The sequence below is a fragment of the Lipotes vexillifer genome, unplaced genomic scaffold, assembly GCF_000442215.2.
Source record: "Lipotes vexillifer unplaced genomic scaffold, Lipotes_vexillifer_v1.1 scaffold442, whole genome shotgun sequence".
Taxonomy (NCBI): domain Eukaryota; kingdom Metazoa; phylum Chordata; class Mammalia; order Artiodactyla; family Lipotidae; genus Lipotes; species Lipotes vexillifer.
In genome coordinates, this window is record NW_006790311.1 from 2,288,078 (window position 1) to 2,308,017 (window position 19,940).

At 49.8% G+C, this 19,940-nt stretch overlaps 1 protein-coding gene across 1 annotated transcript in view; it reads right to left on the reverse strand.

Annotated features, from left to right (window-relative positions):
- The window catches only part of KIRREL3 (kirre like nephrin family adhesion molecule 3), a 554,709-nt gene extending 536,318 nt beyond the window's left edge, over positions 1-18,391 (reverse strand). Inside the window, exon 1 of the mRNA XM_007463624.1 lies at positions 18,257-18,391. Coding sequence (XP_007463686.1) covers positions 18,257-18,311 — 55 coding nt within the window. The 5' untranslated portion in view covers positions 18,312-18,391. The remainder of the gene's footprint in view (positions 1-18,256) is intronic.
- Positions 18,392-19,940: the final 1,549 nt, after the last annotated feature.

Sequence of the window (19,940 nt, forward strand, 5' to 3'; positions counted from 1 at the left end):
ATCCGGAGCCTGTGCTCGGCAACGGGAGGGGCCACAACAGTGAGAGGCCCGTGTACCGCAAAAAAAAAAAAGAAAAAAAAAGAAAAAAAAAGAATCATTTAGTGAGGTTTAACTATAGACTCTGATAGATGCTCCCCTAATCTCTCCCCCATGGGACCAGAGGAACGTTGCATCTAGTAGTAGCTCCACTGATTAACGTGAGCATAATTTATACCGAGTCATAGCAGGGTATTACAATAGCCATTCCATAGTAAGCACTTTTTACTTGATAATCCCAAAGTCCTTGATAAATATAAATGGGGTGGGAGATAGTTCTCTCTAATTTATGGATAGGGAGACTGAGGCACAGATTTCTCACACAAAGAGGCAGGATAGGAATGCCTACATTTTCCTGAAAAAGAGGGGCCACCCAGCTCCAATTTTGACTTTGGTCCCTGAGGTGGGAAGGATAATGAACCCCCAGAGATGTGTATGTTCTAATCCCAGAATAGGCCACCTTACAAGGCAAAAAGGGCCTTGTAGATGTGATTCAGTTAAGAGATGCTGAGATGGGGAGATTATCCTGAATTACCTGGGTGGGCTTGATATAATCACAAGCAACCTTATAAGAGAGAGGTGGGAGGCTCAGATTCAGTGGTAGTAGATGTGGTGACAGAGGCAAGAGGTCAGAGTGATGCAGGGAAGCAGCCACTAACAAAGGGATGCAGGTGGCCTGCCTCTGGACACCAGAAAAGGCAGGGAAAAGATTTCCCCTAGAGCCTCCAGAAAGAACCAGCCCTGCCCACACCTTGACCTCAGCCCAGAAGACTCATTTTAGACTTCTGGCCTCCAGAAATGTAATATAACACATTCATGCTGTTTTTTTTTTTTTTTTAACATCTTTATTGGGGTATAATTGCTTTACAATGGTGTGTTAGTTTCTGCTTTATAACAGAGTGAATCAGTTATACATATACATATGTTCCCATATCTCTTCCCTCTTTGTCTCCCTCCCTCCCACCCTCCCTATCCCACCCCTCCAGACAGCCACAAAGAACCGAGCCAGTTTCCCTGTGCCATGCGGCTGCTTCCCACTGGCTATCTACCTTACGTTTGTTAGTATATATATGTCCATGTCTCTCTCTCGCCCTATCACACCTCACCCTTCCCCCTCCCCATATCCTCAAGTCTGTTCTCCAGTAGGGCTGTGTCTTTATTAAGCCACTAAAGTCGGTGGTAATTTGCATACCAGCCATAGGAAACTAATATAGCCCTGTCCACTCTTTCTCAACTGGGGTTCCTCTTCTGAACCAGGGAAACCAGAAAACAATATGAGTATTTTTTTCCCTTCTCCCAAGCATGGCACATACCTAGAACCATTTTAGCTGCAGAGGGAACACATTAATTCATTAATACAATGGATGTCTTTTAGGCCTTTTGAGCTTAATTCTCCTGATGAACTCTGTTGAGAAAGGTTGCCTGGCCTCACCTGCTCCCCCAGAAAGCCACACACTGTCCTGCCTTGAAAAGAGACCGAGGATCCAAGCAGACCTGTCCTGACTTTGGGCACCAGCTCACCACGTCTGGAAACGCTGAACCAGAGGGTGACAAATACCTCCCCTCTGCTTAGCACGCTTCATAACGATTCAAAGCACTCCTCAATAAGTAACACCTTTGGGAGGCACGTGGGAGAGGAAGCCTGGTTCCCTTTTACATAGGAAGGCCACACCCAGAGCCACGCCACAGACGCGAGACAGAGGGAATGGACTCCAGGCCTCTAGTCTAGAGCTGGTGTCACATGCTCGGAGGATGAGGGGGTGTGGAGCGTGCTCTGGACCCCAACAAGGTCCTCCTTTATTGACAGGTGGACAGACTCATGGCAGGTGCTCTGGGAGAAGCTTCCAGGCGTGGTGAAGTCCTCACTATACCGGAGCTACTAAGTCCCCTTATTATGCCTCATTCACAAGAGAGAGCCCCAGTCAAGAGCAATTTCCCCACAGCTTCTGCACAGAGACCCATGTGCCTCAGCTGGAACCAGCCATCACTCCTTTCCCAGGATCTTTGCCGAGCTCCCTGCACAACTTGCTCTCCTGCCTCTCCGTGGACACACTGACCCTGTCCCAATCCACGTGGTGATGCAGGAAATACCCCCCAGGGCCCAGTCTGCCAAACGCCCTCTAAGGACATGCTCCTTGGAGGCAGGAACCCAGCATGGGGGGCATGGAGGAGGGAGAGTGGAAGAACTTCTGGGCTTGGATTTGGTTTCTACCTTCACTTTCACACTGACTACCTGTGTGATCTGAGAGAAGCCACTGAACCTGACTGTCTCATTTTCCTTATTTTTTAAAGTGAGGATGAGAGTTGACCATAATGCATGTCAAAGGGATCTGAAACCATAACGTTCTATGTAAATGCAAGGAGGGATTACATTCCTATCATCTTTTCCTCAAGGAAGGCTTGGTGCTCACAGGCACACTAGTTGCAGACGGCAGTGATGGCAAGTAGAGCGTATATTCTCTGATGAAGCGCTTTCATGGGCTTGGCAAGTGAAAGGCAGGAGCTATCCAGACTCACTGACACATTGCATCCTCTCCCGGTGTGAGAAACACTAAACCTGTGATGACTGTGCACCCAGGTCCAACAGAGGCACTACGCAAACCGAGATCACAGGTCCAGCCCTTGCCTTCCAGAAGCTCACAGTCCTGTGGGAAGGCAGATAGGAAAAAGCCACTTCAATCTATTGTGACAAGAGGGCTGTGGAAGGAGGGAGGAAGGGCAGTTAATTCCCTGTGAGGAGGGAGGTCAGGGAGACCCTCCAGGAGGCAAGGTGAGCTGACCTTTAGGGTGGAAGTTAGCCGGACCAACATGGCAGAGAGGGGAGGTCCTAACGAGACAGGCTGGGACCTGGGACCTAGGAACCTTTGCTGCAGTGCTTGCACCTGGACAAATGTCTCCTCCAGCAACAAAATACAAAGAAACTCTAAGGGACTAAAAATAACTGCGTGCATGCCCAGTTGAGGTAAATTATGGACAACAAGATACAAAGAGACCAAAAGGTCCAACTGCCACTTCTGAAGAGCCGGGAGCAAAAGCAGGGTACTTCACATGCTCCCTGCACACAATGCCACGAAAGGGTGGGCAGACCACCTAGGCCACCACTCCAGCCCGACCCCTGGACCTGCCCCTACCCTCACCCCATATAAGGAAGCAGCTTGTCCCCCCTCAGGAAGCAAGCTAACAAGGGAACTTGTTTGTTCTCACTCCCCACTGCTGCGGCAGGGGCCCCAGTAAAGCCTTGTCTGAATTTCTTGTCTGGCCTCTGGTCAATTTCTATTGATTAAGGTCAGTAACATTTCCAGGTGGGAAGAAAGACCTGTGAGGAAGCCATGAGGCGTGAGGCAGGAGAGGGCACTCAGAGATGCCCGTAGCTTGGCTGGGCTGGAGCCCAGGGTGTGTGAGAGATCAGGCAGGGGAGAGAGGCCAGAACTTTGGCCTGAAGATCTTCATCCTGAAGGTGTCAGGACACCATCAAAGGAACATACAACAGTCCAAAGACAGAGACCTCTGTCCCCAGATCAGGCACATGTGCCCATCTTCATGGCTAAGCTACTCAAGTATTTCATAATGAACATTTAAAACCTTTTATGTTCAAGAGCATTCCCACCTGGGTTGGGAGAGTTAACGCTGTTCTTTGAACCCTATAGTCTTCTGATCTCTGGGAGACTAGAATGTCTGTCTCCCGCACGCATCTCAGCTGGTTCAATCTTTCTGTCTGTCCATCTGTCTCGCTTCTCGAGTCTGACGGCTGCATACCTGTGTCTTCCCCGCTTCCTCTCTCCCGTCACGTCAGGATGCAGACATCTGGGAACGCGCACAATGAACGCGCAGCAGCCACTGGGGGCGCTGAGGGTGCCTTCAAATCTGGCACCGGCCCCACCTCTCTCTCTCCTCCCATCACCATATTCATCAGCTCCTGCATTTGGTTTCCTATGGGTGATTTGGGTTGAAGAAGGAGGCCCAGAGGCCCAGTGATGAGAACATCTTTTTTTACGAATTGAAAAATAAAATGACAATAAGCAGCTAGCAGATCCCAGTTCACAATGAAGCAAATATCAATGTCTGTGGTTGTATTGACCTTGAAGATTTTTTTTAAAAAAACATAACAAGAATTCTTGGGGTGCCTTATTATATATACGGAATCTGGAGCCAGAAAATCCATCCTTTATGGACATGAGCATCTCTGGTGTACAGTCCTGACTTAAACATTCTGAAGTGCAGGTGGAAGAAAATCTATGGCCGTCCTATGCTACGTTGTCTCCTGTCAGCACAGACCCTCACGTGGATCTCCTGGGCTCCCTGAGGGGATCAGGGCTGAGAGTCACCCAGAAAGGAGCGATCCTCAGAGCTCTTCGCAGTGATGGGTGGGCAGAGCCACCACGTTCTAAATTGTATGTTCTTGGCCTTAGTGCTTGTCTGGTTTCCTAGCTCAGGACTCATGGAGATTCCTGGGTCCATTCTCACCAGGTAAGTCATCCTTAGATAATGTGATATAAAACTCTTAGATGCAGTCTCCCATGAGTCACCTTACTTCCTCTGGTTAAAAACCACTCCCAAGACCCCTTGTGCAGCCTAAGCTAATATAAGCAAGATTCGCATGGAGGTGAGGTTGGGGGGGCCAGGGATAGAGTGGATGCAGGTGAGTCCATGCCAGAAAACGCACCACCAGAACCTCGTTTTCCTTTTACAGACAAGTATCCATGAAGCTGTTCCTTTAAAACATCTCAGTACTTATTGAGAAGAAAGTTGTGACCTCCACGCCCCACCCCCACTGGTGCCTCGTGGACACTCAAATACTCTGAACCCTACTCAACAAAAGTAGCAAAACTGTTTGGTGTAAAGGATATTCATACTTGGATTTGAAAATACTTTTTTCAGTTCATATGGTTGCAACAGCCCTTAAGAAAGATGTAAACAGCCCTGCCATGCCTGTGTAAACATTTAAGGTGGAAAACATAAGAAGAGTCAGACTAAGACGTTGACAATGTAAGAAGACTAAGCGTATTTCTCTTAAAAGTACAGCAGCGTATATATTTTTATTTTCCTTGGCAGGAATTCAGGGGTATGGATTTTAGAAAGTGAATATCCGTTGATAATAAGAGGGGAATGTGGATATTCTATTATTATTCGCAGGAGAAAAGGGGAGCAAACTAATCTGTTTCTCTGGATGGTGTTTCTTGATTCTGATCAGCTCAGCATTCAGCTGCTTTTACCTATAAAGTATGGATTTCTATCTGTGAATACCTCTGCCCTGGTCTGATGAAGAGAAAAACCAAGGCAAAGCTCATGCCCAGAGAAACGGGCATCCACGTGGATTTTGGAGCCCTGGCGACAGCTGACAGTGCACTGCTGATGTGATCCGTGTGTTCCACTGAAGGGCTTGGGCCATGGAATAAGAAGGTTTCTGTCTTTCATGCGGAGATCTACCTGCCTGGCATTCTTCCTCTGTGTTCCACTGATTCGATTTAAAGGAGCTTTGAAAACTTCGAAGAACTTTCATGTTTTGCTAGTTTATCTTAAGTGTCTATCTGAAACCAATATTGTGATTTCAAGCATGGTCTTGGTAGATACATGCCATCTTCAGAAATAATTTCTGACACAAGATAAGATGTACCTGCTGGATCCAAAGTGAGGAGAGTCGAAGTCTGAATGGCATTTGGACTCCCCTGCTTTTCAAGAGTCTTTCTACTTCTTCCTAACGACCAGTATTAATCATTTCAGAACCATGTGGTCTTCTGACATTTCTACTCTTCTAGACTTGACAAAAAGGAGGGTTTTGATGTCCTGAGTGCCTTTTCCCGTCAAGTAGCTCTGTTCTCACAGTGCACGGCTAACAGCAGACTAACCTCTCCCTAAGCAGAATGAGGTTTCACATTTTTTCTAATCCACTGAAGAAAAGTTAGGTGGTGATGGATTCCTGTTAAGAAATCAGCACTTGGTTTTCAAAATGTTAAGCTGAATTGGAGCTGGGTTGTGGAGGTAAAAAGTAGCACCAGCTGTGGAGCAAAGCTTCTCAAATTCTTACTTGTGCTTTTTGCATAAGGGGAGATGATTTCTTCCATTTTCACCAGCTCTTTTCCCCAAGCCCTACAAGTTAGGAACGAGGAGGACCACAGGCCCGGCCAGGGCTTTGTGGCTTACAAGGGACTAGTGGGACCAGAATTCTTCCTGAAGGGATGGGCGGCAAAGGACTTGGGTCGTCATCCGAGTGTTTCAATGGTGGTTCCATGCTTATCCGTGGTGCGACCTTCGGGCAAATTATGGAATCTAAGCCTCAGTAGTTTTCATCTGCTAATGGGTATGACAGTCCTGGCTTTATCAGGTTGCTGTGAGGATTAAATAGGCAAATGCAGGCAAGCTCAGCAAAGGACCTGGCCATAGGCCTCAACAGTGCCTCCCCATGGCTGGTTCCAGCTCAACAACCACAGGTGTTAGTGGTAGAAAGAGAAACACAATGAGACTATTAGAAGTTTTGCTTCTTCTCTGTTCTCACCATTTCCCCTCTCTATTGAAGGATCCCAGAGGGAGGGTCATGTTTGTAAAAGGAGAAAGGGGAGCAGGTGGCCAAATCAGGGGGCCAGGAAGGCAGGGGACAAATGGCACATACATACCACCTTGCTATAACATCTTTTTATGTGGGGAAGAGAGCTATCTCTATTATTTTTAGCAAATTCTCAGATTATGCAGCTCTATTTTTCCTCTCTGACCTGTGTTAGCATCACATCTGCAGTTTCAAGCAAGGTCTTGCAAACCTTATGCCAACAGTTTTCTTTTCTGATATGAGATGCTCAAGGTATCACCTGCCATGTGCCAGCGGGCCTGTTAGTAGTATGGACAGAGTATCCTATGTCCTCCCAACTCCGCTGCGCCCTCCCCCACCCCTAGGAAGACAGACAGTGAGTCTCCACGCTCGTGAGCAAGCAGCAAGGGACAGTGGTGGTGACTCAGGTGTGGGAGGCTGCTCTGGCTTGAGCAAAACCTCATATAAAATCCCACTGGCAACCAAAATCTAATGGACAGTCACACAATGTCTGACGATTTCAGACAACATAAACAGCCAGTTCTACCAGCCCCTCAGGCCACACAGAGAAGAAAAGAGAGGGATGCTCCAATGATGCCTCACCCTTTCTTCATCCCACATCTCACTATATTAGTTTATGCCACCCGTGGATCGACCCTGGGCAGAGGTCCAACCCGCTTGTAATTCTCAAAAGGTGAATAAGGCAGCTACCTCCCCCTAGAAGATAAAGGGAGAGGTAAGGTGTTCTTGGGGCCAAGAGGACTCCTCCCTTTCCCTCCGACAGAGCGCAGGGCATCGGCTAGCCGTGCCTGTGTCAGGATCCGTTACCCTGCCTGGAGACACACTTTCAAACAAGCAGCCATGGCACATGGCAATTTTTAAATGGTGCCTGTTTCTGTCCACAGGTGGAAACAGAGTAGCTCCTCTCTAGCCGGCCCACGAGATCAGAGATAATGAGGACTAATTTGAGCATGTCTGTTTGGCTTTTTCAGCGGCAGAGGGGCGCAGCAGCAGAAATACTGGCTCCCAGATCATTAAAGGGGCAAACACCTGGGAGGGGCAGTGGGCTCCCCGGGGAGAAGTGGGGCTCCTGGCTGCCAGCCGCCCTCCTGGGAGGACTAACCCATCCATCACCCTCAGGACAGACATCACCGCAGACAGCAACACCGCTAGCGGGAGCTCTCTAGCCCCTCTCTCTGTAGCTCTTCCAAGCCCCTCGAGCATTTTGAAATGTGTCCACATACCTCTTGCCACTCTACATAGGCTCCCCCCTTAACACTTGGCCCTCACATCCATCAGAAAGAGGAGAAAGGAAGTGAGCCTCCTTGGGGAGCTGCTGCCCTCCGGAAGTCCTGCTCTTCCCTTCCAGGCCCTCTGCCCGCCCTCAGCTGCCCCAGCTCCGTTGCCTGGGCACCCTGACTCTCTTCCTGGTACTAAGAGGCAGCCCTGGGCCTCCTGCTTTCAGCTCACTCTTGGGCTTTGCAAGCGCTGCTGCTGCCACCGTCAGGAAGATGTAGGAACTGCAGTGCTCACCCGGTTTCAGAGCCCACAACGTTCTGCTCTGCCAGCTCTTGACCGATATGGTCCCAAGACAAACACAGGCCCTGTCTCCCCAGGCCCCATCACAAGGGCGCAGTGTCTTATGCAAGAAGGAGGCTTCAGAGTCTAGCTCCCCGAAGAAATGGGACTCCCTGTGAACGTGGCGTAGACCCCAGCATCCTTAAGCAGGCACAGAAAAGTGTGGGTCGTAGGACGTGGAGAACAAAGCCACTGGGAGATTAATTGGCAGGTGCTCTTCCTCTGGGACAAGGGCAGGCAGGCACGGAAGGGTGGCCGTCACTCCTTGTGCGGCACCGGGATGGGTCCCCAGGAGAGAGCTCTAAGTTTCTGTCCCCTCAACACCTGCATGATGAGCCAGCCGGGCCCGGTGTCACTCTGAAGCTGTCATAGCTCCCAGCATTGCCGAGGGTGACAGATGGCCTGTCACGCTGCACCGGAGCTGCATCACCTGTGACATGTGCAGGTGACTGACAGAGATGGGAACTGACATGCATTAAAGAACAGAAGGCCCGATTGTTTCTTGGGAGGAGTGGGTGGCTGCCAGAGGGTGTTTCTCTTGGCAGTGTTCCTGGTGACCCGATGGTCATTCAAGGCCTTGATGGGAGAGGAACATCTTCCTACAGGGCAAGACCACACTTTAAACAATCAGGGTCTTTCCTCCGTCCTCCAGTGTGTGTGTGTGTGTGTGTGTGTGTGTGTGTGTGTCGGGTTGGGGGGGGGCGTCTCAGCCTCTGCTGTGGTGTGTGGTGATGTGGAGGGGTCAGAGGCACTGTGTTCTTTTCTTTCATTTTTCCCCACAGTTTATTCCAATAGTCGATATTTATTCATAGCCTCCCATATGCCGACTAGGGTGCTAGGCACCAGGGCGGTAAAAGAAACGGAGATTTTAATCAACCAGTTAAGAAAAGCCCCTGGCTATTTTTGGTTGTTTTTGTTTTTGTCAGAACAGATACAAAAGGAGCTACCCAAGCAGCAGCTCCTTGATTGCTATTCAGCCCAAAAGGCTGGCCTGTCATTTCCCCAGGTGGAGGGGGGCCTGGAAACCTCGGGCCTTCAAGGTAAAGCTGAAGGCCGGACAGAGGAAGGGACCAGCTCAGGAAGAGTCTGGAGTCGATCAAAACGAGACAGAGCTGCAACGCGGGGTCACGGTTCAGAGGTCAACTCCCCAATTTTCATAGGGGACCCCCCCCCAAAGCCCTCGCCTGTGCCTAGACACTGAGGATTTGCACAAGTTCTAAGAACGTGGCTCATCTCAGGCCCCAGCTTAGGATCCTCTCATGCGTTTGTCAGCGCTGCTGATGTGGATCCGCCAGCCTCCTGAGAAGCACCGAGGCTTCTCGACAACGCAGTGAGCACGATGGGGAGTGAGCGCGGTCAGCAAAGGAAACTTTCTGAGGGCCTGATAGCGACAGTGGCCACCTCTCGCTGTCATCACGGTGACGAATGGAGCAGCGCTCGTGGAAAGCCATGTGCAACGCATGAAGCTTTACACAAACGCTAAATATCATCATCATCATTCTGATACCATAATCATTGCTACCACTGCTGCCACCACCAACAACCCAAAGAATCTGTCTGGCACCTGCAAGAAAATGAGCTGGACAAAGAGATCTATAGCCCATCATCTACTTTCTAGAAGATAGAGGATGGTAGAAGAGTGTATTATCCAAAATAAATAGCTTGTTGTTAATAGATTATATTTAGGAAAACTTGGAATTGGAGAGAATTTCGATGTTATCTAGTCTACCCTCCAATCTGACTCTTCCATTATCATTATTTACTATTTTTTTTTTTTTTTTGCGGTATGTGGGCCTCTCACTGTTGTGGCCTCTCCCATTGTGGAGCACAGGCTCCGGACGAGCAGGCTCAACGGCCATGGCTCACGGGCCCAGCCGCTCCACGGCATGTGGGATCTTCCCAGACCAGGGCACGAACCCGTATCCCCTGCATCGGCAGGCGGACTCTCAACCACTGCGCCACCAGGGAAGTCCTATTTATTATTTTTTTAAGAGACTCACTTTATTATTATTTTTTTATTGAAGTATAGTTGATTTACAATGTTGTGTTAATTTCTGCTGTACAAAGTGAATCAATTATACATAGATATATGTTCTTTATTATATTCTCTTCCATTATGGTTTAACCCAGGATATTGACTAAAGTTCCCTGTGCTCTACAGTAGGACCTTGTTGTCCATCTCGACTCTTCCATTCTTGATGGCCCGAATTCCACTCTTAGCCTTTCAGCAATGGGAAGCCATCTACCGAGCCAGCCTTCGACAGTAGGGTTAGCTGTGGACAGTCTTGGAGATGTCACTGTCTTCTTCCTGCACGCCAGTGCAGGGTTTGGCTTCACCCCTGAGCTTGTCCTGCCAGCCCCGCCATCTCCTGAAGAGAGTGGGCCAGAGTGTGGAACATGTGATCTGATGATGTTCTCTACTCTTGAATGAAAGGTTACTTGGTGCTGGAGACTTGTAAGCCTTTCCGAGTAAAATCAGTTAGCTTGTAACCTTGTTTCCCCCAGAGCCAGGGTATCTTAGCTTCCTCCTGAGAACAGGAAAGAAGTCCTCAGCAGAACGTCCCCAGGCACCTCTTGCTTGTCTCATCCTTGCCTCCGTCTGCCTTTCTGATTTACCATTCGTCCTCAATGTTAGGCTTCCTCCACCTCTGCGTAGCCTTCCAGGGGCCCCAGAAACTGGAAACTCCCATTCCTCAGAGCACTCCATCCGACTAACAGTCCTGCATGTACTCGGCCATCCCTGCTTCTGTGTTCTCCGTGGTCCTGTCCACTTTCCATCCCTTTACACACTACTACGTAGGAAGATGAGTGAGGCTATTACCATTCAATTCTACATTTTTTAAGCCCCATGTGCGACACAGGGAATACCAAGAATAAATAACATGTTGATCTGTCTCTCTTTTTTTTTGTCCATTGAACCCATGGTATAGAGAGCATTACAGACCCATAAGCTACTAACGATGTTTCTAAAGAATAGACTTAATCCTGACGATCCATCCTCAAAACATTTAGCATATGTTACTCACGACCATTCACAAGCTTCCTCAACACCCAGAAGTCTAGCCCCCATACAAACCACTGCTTCTGAACCCTGACATCCTGTCCCGCCTTCTGACCTGTGCACCCATCTGAGGTACCACCTGGGACCGTCTTTCTTTGCATCATCGGGAGAACTCTAGACACCTTTTATGATCAAGTCACCTCCTCTGCACAGCCCTTCTTAATACCTTCAGCCATTCCTGATGCTCTCAGAACACTCTGACTACTCTGAGCTGTTGAATTGTAACGACAAGTCCGATTGTTTGCTCCTTGACTAGCCTGAGAGCTCCCCTGGGGCAGAAACACAGCCTCAGTCATCTTTTCATCAAAAGTCCCTGGCACAGTGTGTCCACCATGTAGGAGGCCCCCAATGAGGGCTGGCTGAGTGGACAGGCTGAGCTCTGGTGTCATAAAATGCTACTTAATCACAAAGGAAGGAGTAAGAAATGTGGCCCTCTGAGACACGGACCCTCTGGAGCCCCTGGGGAAGAGTGTGGAAAGGCGAAAATGATGTTTGGTTGTCACTGCTGCAGCTGTCAGTGTCAGATTTCAAATTCCTGTCTTCTAGGCGCTAGTTAGAAAGAATGTGAACTTGCAACAACTGTCCAGTGAACACAGGCCAAGTAAGCAGACCACCTAAGATAATCCAGCCTGATGGGCACACCTCCTTTTAATGATGACAAATGCATGCCATGGCAGCGTTGGTTTCAGTGATCGAAAAACAACCTCAGGCAAATCTCCGTCACTTTGCTCAGGAGGACACCAACACCAGGTGGAAGATTAGGGGAAAATCTCATCCTGCATTTGAGGAAAATGGCTGATTTTTTCTAAGTTCTGGATATCACTACACTGTAGCAATAAGTGGTATGTGCGTGCGTGCGTGCGGGCAGGCATGCATGTGTGTGGAGAGCGGCTTCACGGATGGGAGGAGGCTTGAAAGTGGGCACGGTACGGCTTCTTGGCTGCCAGGAGAAACCTCCCCACGGCGTGTCGGGAGGTGTCTACATTTGGCTACTCCTTGCCTTGATTTCAGCCAGGAGAGGACGAGTGTCTGTCTCCCAGGCTCCATGCCCCAGCCAGGGCTGCAACACAATAACTCTGCAACAAGCAGGAGTCACTCGTGCTGGCCACTGTTTCCGTGGCTTTAACTTGTTACCAACGTGCTCAGGGGAAGCTGACATTTATTTAATCCTCATAGCCTATGGACTGTGTCCTCACGGAAACATTGTATGCTTAGGGAAGACATCTGTTTCCAAGCAGCTTATGCTAAATTGCAACTACACAAAGGAAACACTTACCTAATGTTGACATTTACTGACTTCTAGAAGTATACAGCCAGAATACTCATTTTTACCATTGGGAAAGGAGGAAAAAAAAAAAAAGCGCCATATTTGATCCCTAGCTCTTTCAGTGGGTTAGAAGTAGAAAGTTAATGAAAGTTAATGTTAATGTGGGGTGGAGATCCCTAGTCTATGGCAACTGCGTGGGCTGGGTATACTCTTCAAGCTCAGCAGAAAGCAGGACACAGCATTCTTTGCGTGAATGTGACAGAAGTATTCTAATGATCCATAAGGCATATCTATATTCCTATTTGACGGGTCGACCTTACTGGATTCTGGCTTTCCCCCGGGGAAAAGAAAATGACCCACGATGACATACAGAGCTGTACCGTCTCAATGCAGTAGACTCTGCATCATTCCCCTAGCTGGAAATAAAATCCCACTCCATTTGGATACCGGGCAAAGCTATCACAACCTGGCACAGGATGCTGGCAGGCTTTGCTCCCCGCTCCCTTGTAACTAGCAGTGACGTGATATGAAACCCGCGGGCACAGACATCCCCAGGGCAGCAGCTCCAGCCAGACCCTGCACCATGAATGCTGGAGAGTCCACTGACCTTGAGGGAAGACTGGGGCCCCAATCACTCTGCTGCGAGAACCATAAGGTCAGGATCGCTGCCGTGGTGAGACTCCAAGGGTGGATTCCAGCAAGCTCATGGTCTCACTGACCCCCTCCACTGCTGAATTAGAACGGCCCTGTTCCTGGGGTGTGGGGAAGGAATTCGGCACCCCGTTATTTCTAGGTTGACCCTGATTAAAAAGGCCTGCACTGGTTTTACACCCAAAAGTCATCTCAACAGCTTACAAGGATAAGGACTGTAGCCGAGAAATGATGCCTAAGGCTGTGTAACTGGCCCCACCCCCAATTACATGCAGCCCTTGAAATGAATGCTCCTGGCCTCCTCCCCAACCCTCCATCACAGGCAATTTTCTTTCCCTCCTTCATGTTTCCAAAACAGTTTATCTTTTTATCTCCTTGGAAGAAAAGTACTCTGCAAATCAAAGGAATCATTAGTATTGTTATTATTTTGCTATTGAAATCTCTTGAATTCACTTAGGATTATTCATGGGGATTTTTGGGTCTGCAATATAATGCCTCCTGAGTCACCCCCACTGGGCTGAACAAAAAAGAAAAATTGTATCTTCAGCCCTAATGCCCTACTCCGCAGGTCCCCACCGGCCCTGGCTCCTACCAGGGCTTGGAAGGAGCCTACCAACACTGGCACCCCAGGCAGAGCTGCTGCCCCTTGGTAGCATGCCTAGCTCACTGCTGCCATGTTCCAAGCGAGATCTGCCTTTTGTAACCAAAGAGGGAGGCTCTGTGGGATCCTCTGAGCTCAGCGGGAAGGCCCTGACCCCACCACACACCCCTCTCCCCCGGGACACATCTCCTCCCTCCTCTATAGGTCTGGCTGGCAACTGACAGCTCCCTGCTGGGCAGCAGACACAGTGACCACCCCCAGGCCCAACAGACATGTCCCATCTCCCCTCACCCAGGCAATCTGTGAAAGAAGGGGTCCCACACCCTTGGCAGCTGGGCACTGACCTTCCAGGACAAAAGAAGTGATTCTTCCCCCTCTAGACAAGCCATCAGATCACAAGGGGTGCCGGTGGGGGAAGTCTCACACTTATTACTTGCTCTATCTTTTGTTCTATGATACTTCTGGGGAAGGATAAATGTTTCCAAAGTTGCCGTTCACTCCCAATTTCCTTTTCCAATACCTTCTCGGCCTGTACCCCCCTCGGATCCCCTCAGTACTTCTGGCTGCTTCGGCTGTGCTTGTGCTGTTTTCTGAGACCCCTCCCTGCCCTCCCCAAGAGAGCTTCTTGCAAGTTGAAGCCTCTTGCCCTTGCTTAGCCCTTCCCATGCTTCCTGTCCCCCCTCCGGGTCCCCTTCCCCCTGGCTACCTCTCTCCACTCACACTCAATCTTACCCTCTGTCTGCTTGATGCTCTCCTGTTCCCTTGGAGATTCGCGTCACCAAGAACCTCTGCCCCTCTGATGGCCATCTGACAGCCCCTCTTGGTGATTCCTGCCAGCAAGTTAGGAGAGCAAGTGGCTTAGATTCTTCCCAACAGGGAGATGACACCCTGGATTAATCCTTAACTCAGGGATGCCATTGAGAGGTAAATGCAAGTTTTCACTCTCACCCCAACACGTTCAGAGAAGTGTGGTGCACATGTAAAGACGACAAGGGAGCTGGACTCCCCAGAATTGGAACTTTCAGGCCCACAACGTTACTAGGCAGGACAGGACACTCTGGGATGCTAGAGCAAAACGTCAGAGAGTGGAGAAGAGAACATCTTTCCTAGGAGCGGCCGAATAGGAGGCACCGAGTTTGTACCACTGCACACTCCCCGAACTGTCTCAGAACCGGAGATCTGACGGGAAGCAGGGCGCCCTCCGGCCTGCTAGAACATCATCCCCCCAAAGCAACTTAAGACGTGGCTGTGCAGGCTGGATGGCGCGGGTCTTGAAGACGAAGGAGGGAGGGCACAGAAGGAAATAGTTGTGGGCAAACCGAAATGAGCAAGGGAAAAACACAGTAAGTTCTAAGTGTATGGATGACAAGAGGATAGATTCTTTTTTGCCCAGGCGCAGAACATGCCTCTTCTCTGCGGGCGGCAAAGCGTGCTGTGACATTATCCCTCTCTGTACAGAGCACACCGTCCTGACAGCTGGGGAAGAGGCATCCCCAGCAAGAGAGAAACCCATGAACAGTGCACGCCGGCAGCTCTCCACTTCCTTGTGGGGAGCCAGGCTCGGGGACATTGGCCACGGTGGGAACGGAGGAATGCCATTTGGCCCTTCTACTGCCACCTTAAGCATGATCAATACATATTTAATCTCAACCTATATGAAACGCCCAAAGTTTACAAGATAAGGGATACAGCATATCACTAACATTAATTATACCTTAATTTTACTCTCTGAAGGGGAATGAAAAAAAAGTAAAGGTGAATAAATATTTAACAAATTAGAAGAGAAAGGATGATTGAAATGACTTACTTTAAGAGTTTACCTAAATGTTTTGCTTTTAAAGTCTTTGGAGCACTGTTTGGAACAGCCTCTCTGTATGGGAGGCATGAGAACTGTGTTTCTAGCGACTTCAAAATGACATGCAGTTTCCCGCCGTGAGAAGCGTTGGACAGCAGATGGATGTGTCACTAGAGGGCCAGAGAAGGCCCCCAAAAGAGCCCTGGGCATTTGTTTTCTCCGAGTGGAGGGCCATCCCTGAGTCTCTGCACATTTCCTTGGAAAGCATCCCCAGAGGAAGGGCACGCGGGAGGTGGGATCAGATGGATGGCTCAGAGGGGGTGTCAGGTGGGGTGCAACCGCAGTAGGGGGATGAGAGAGCGGGGGCCATCTAAAGCCTGTGGGCTAGATGACACGTGACATGTTGAAAGTGTATACTCTCTATCTGATAACTCGATAAACATATGGCACCAGGCAGGAGTTGGGCATAGTATACGAATTAAGCATACATGTGTAGAGGGTCAAATGGAATCCTCTGGGGAATTCACAATACTCAAAACAACATCCACATTCAAATCAATGCCCCTGGATCAAGTCAAAAGGTATTCTATTCCAGTGAAGTCCATTAAACGTTGTCCCACTTGACCCTTAATTCCTGCAGTGAGACACCATCTACTCAAGGAACCTACCCTACAATGTCTGGTGATGTAGGGGATTCTGATTGGCTACGTCCACTTTGGTCTCCTTGTCTTTCTTTAGACTTGTTTTGGAGTCCCGTCGACTATGCATCTACCATTTAGTAGGGTGGGCACAGCTGGCCAAGCTCAGAAAACTCAGGAATAACAAGGAACTATGAACTGCATGATGCTGTGGTTCCTTCCTAGTGCTCTTGGGGCTTAGGATAGAAGAAACAGAGCATTTAACCTCCATAGGTAAATATTTAAAGATTTATATGAGGCAATCAAGAAACAGCTCTGTACTGAGAAAGGAATAAGCAAAGCAGAAGTTGCACGCTGTGATGATTCCGACAGCCAGAGAGGCACTTAGACACCTATAGGCTTCTTGTGTCAATCTAGACAAGAGTCTCGGCTCAGGCTTCTAAGAACATAAACAACGGAGAGAGTAAAACGTGCACTGGTTCCATGAACCTGGGTGTAGGGGGTGGGACGGTTGGATCCTCTATTTAGGGATTCTACATGTAACTCCCTGAGTGAATGAATTGGTAAGAGGCAAAGGAGAATGAGAGTCAGCATGTGTGTCGGTGTAGGTGTGACCCATAAGCAAGCACACACACATCCAACAAAGAGGGTCATCTCACAAAACGGTAAATAGAACCCAAATGTTTCTATACCAGTGTTCTGAGATAGTTCTTATTCATTCAGCCCAAAAACTCTGGGGAAGGCAATTTATCTTCCTGCTGCTGTAGGGAGCCCTGGTGAGAGGCACAAAACCACATGAATACGTGTGTGTGTGTGTGTGTGTGTGTGTGTGTGTGTGTGTGTGTGTGTGTATGTGTGTGTGTACATTAGAATTACATACAAGCAGGGATACATGCATACTCGGGTGTGGGAAGGGCCCCCAGGTTAAATCAGGATGGTCAGAAGCAAAGTTTGACAGCGGGAAAATCTGCAGTGACCACAAGTAGCAGCTGAGGAGCTGGGAAAGGAGGTGTGGGTTTCTGCTCTCATCTGGCTTCTCCCTGACCGGGGAAGAAAGGGAGACATGCTGTTTGCTTGCAAAGCCAGCCACCCATGGCGGTGCTGTGCTTTCTCAAAAACTTTTACCCTTCATTTAATCAACAGATGGACGTGCTCTGTTGTGGATTTTTCTGAGAGGCCTGTTCCTCCCAGAGCTGTGCTGGCTGGCACAAATGCCGCCTCAGATGGCAGAGACAGCGCTGGCATTCCAGAAGCGGGGGAAGGAACCGACTGACTTGTCCCTCAAACTCAATTCCACAGGTGACTCGGATGCCACCGGCTCTGCGGGCGCTGGCCATCCATCTCCCCAACGGCCCTCCCTGCCCTCCACCGCCACGGGCCCCAAGGCTCCCAGGGGCAGGGAGCCCGAGGTGGCCAAGTTCTTTTCGGAAAGTCCACCAGCTTCTCTGCCCCTGCTAAGCTGCAGAAAGGAAGCAATCAGCATCACGGGCGGAATTTCATTGCATGCCCTGAAATCTAGTGCTGTGTAGGACAGAATGCAGTCGTATTCAGAGAAGCCGATTACATTCAATGAAACTCTTGAGAAGCTTTCCCCAAACACTGCGCATCTCCCCCACGGTCCATTCTGTCATCGCAGACCCCTCCACACGCATTCCCTTCCGAATACACCCGTGCCAGCGCGACCTTATTCGTGCTGAAATAGCCACGTAAACAAAGCTCTGCTTCCCGGCTCTCTTCTCCAACCTGCGTCTGGAGAAGAGGAGGCGCCCAGAAGTTCAGAGCCGCACAGCCACATAGATGCCGCCTAATTAACATACCGGGAGCATAAAGAACTCATTTGCATTGGGGAGTTTGAGCTGGATGTTGGCAAGTGAGGGGAGAAAGTCACCCTCCCCTCCGGTATCCGTGCCTTCCAAAGGAAAATAAACAGTACCATTTTGTTGCATTTTCAAAGGCAAAGAGGCAATGCCAGTGCCTCTCGGCCGGGCACCGGGAGACGCATCCATCAGTTCGAGTTTCCGAACCCTGCCCACATTCCTGCCCGCAGCCTCGCGCACCCTGACAACCTCGCCGACTTTTTTTGCAACTCCAGCGGCGCACGGGTCCTACCTTGGCTGAAGAGGAAGAAGCAGACGAACAGCAGGTCGAGCTGGAAAGGTCTCATTCCTCCGCGCGCCGAGGGGAAGCCGGCGGGGCAACTTGGGTTCGCGGTGAGTTTCTCCTGCTCGGCGGCTCGTGGTGCCCTGCCTCGGCCGCGGTCCTCCCAGGTTCGCTCCGACCATCTGTCTGTCCGTCGGTCCCTCCGGGTGGCCTCGGGCTCCGTGCCTCAGGGGATCCGCAGCCAGCCGAGGCAAGTCGCCTGTTTCTAGCCGCCTCGGGAAGCCGGGCTTGTCAGCGACGTCCCCTCTCGGAGCAGCTCCATCCTCTGGCGCTCGGCATCCCAGGCACACAGCTTCCTCCGTCGGCTCCTCCCACAGCCAGCGCGCGAGCGAGCCAGGGAGCGAGTGACGAGTGACAGAAGGGCTCCTTTCACTGAAGCTGGGGCGGAGGGAGAGGGAGGGGAAACAGGTCATAATTAAAGAGGAAATACTTGGTGAAAGGCGATCTATGCAAAACGGAGGGTGGCGGTGGTGCAGGGGAGGCTCTGTTCTTTCTTTCCCTCTTTTTTTCCCCCTACATAGGGGGAAATTCAGCTTTTGCCACCATTACTGACCAAAAGACATCTTGAACAGGGAGCGGAGCTGTGACTTTTTGTCCACAGGACATAATGTTGTTTAAAGGAGTGAAGGATGGCTGGATGCACGTACCCACAGTACAATATGCCTGCCTTGCCTTTGCACGGGGGACTGGAAACTGGGCTGGATGGGGAAAAGCAAAAGGCAAGGGGGGATACATCTTTCCCCAGGAAAGACTTGGCCAGTGTGTGCAGCAGGAGTCTCGGAGTTGGGGAAAAGATAAGCATGCTTTGCATTTTTGAGACTTTCCTAGGAGGGGGCTAGGTAATAAGCTGGGAACGTTTGCACCTTGGTTTTGCTTTGCCATACTCCTAGAAAACAAAATGAAGGAACTAGAGGGAAAGCAGGTAGATTTATGACACATACCCATTTGTTATTATTATTATCCTGGTTTGTTCATTTCCTACCAAGGATAGGGGAGCAGGCTGCCTTTGCATTTGGAGTCTCTCCTCTAAGGAGCACCCCATCACTCTGACCGTGTCTTTTCTCCAAGAGGTGCTGTGAATCCTACTGCGAAGGAGAGGCCAAGGTCACAGGCAATTGCCTCCTAAGAACCTTCAGGTCTTTCACCTGTCATGAAACTCACACTCAAATCAAACTCTATTTCCTCCCGGATATCAAAGCAAATTTATCTAGGTCTATTTATTTGAGAGATATTTAGATATGCCTGGTATAAGCAGGGCATTGGGGGAAATAAAACTGCAGGCGCAGTCCATGACTTCAGGAGCTCATAATTTAGTGTGGAAGCAGAGTACACGCATAAAATAAAAACTGTAAGGATAGTTACAAAGCAACATATAAAAATATACGGCATTGGGCCTCCCTGGTGGCGCAGTGGTTGAGAGTCCGCCTGCCGATGCAGGGGATGCGGGTTCGTGCCCCGGTCCGGGAGGATCCCACATGCCGCGGAGCGGCTGGGCCCGTGAGCCATGGCCGCTGAGCTTGCGCGTCCGGCAACGGGAAAGGCCACGACAGTGAGAGGCCCACTTATCGCAGAAAAAAAAAAAAAAAAAAAAAAAAGGAAGTGCTTATACAAACTGAAATATGAAAAAACCTTT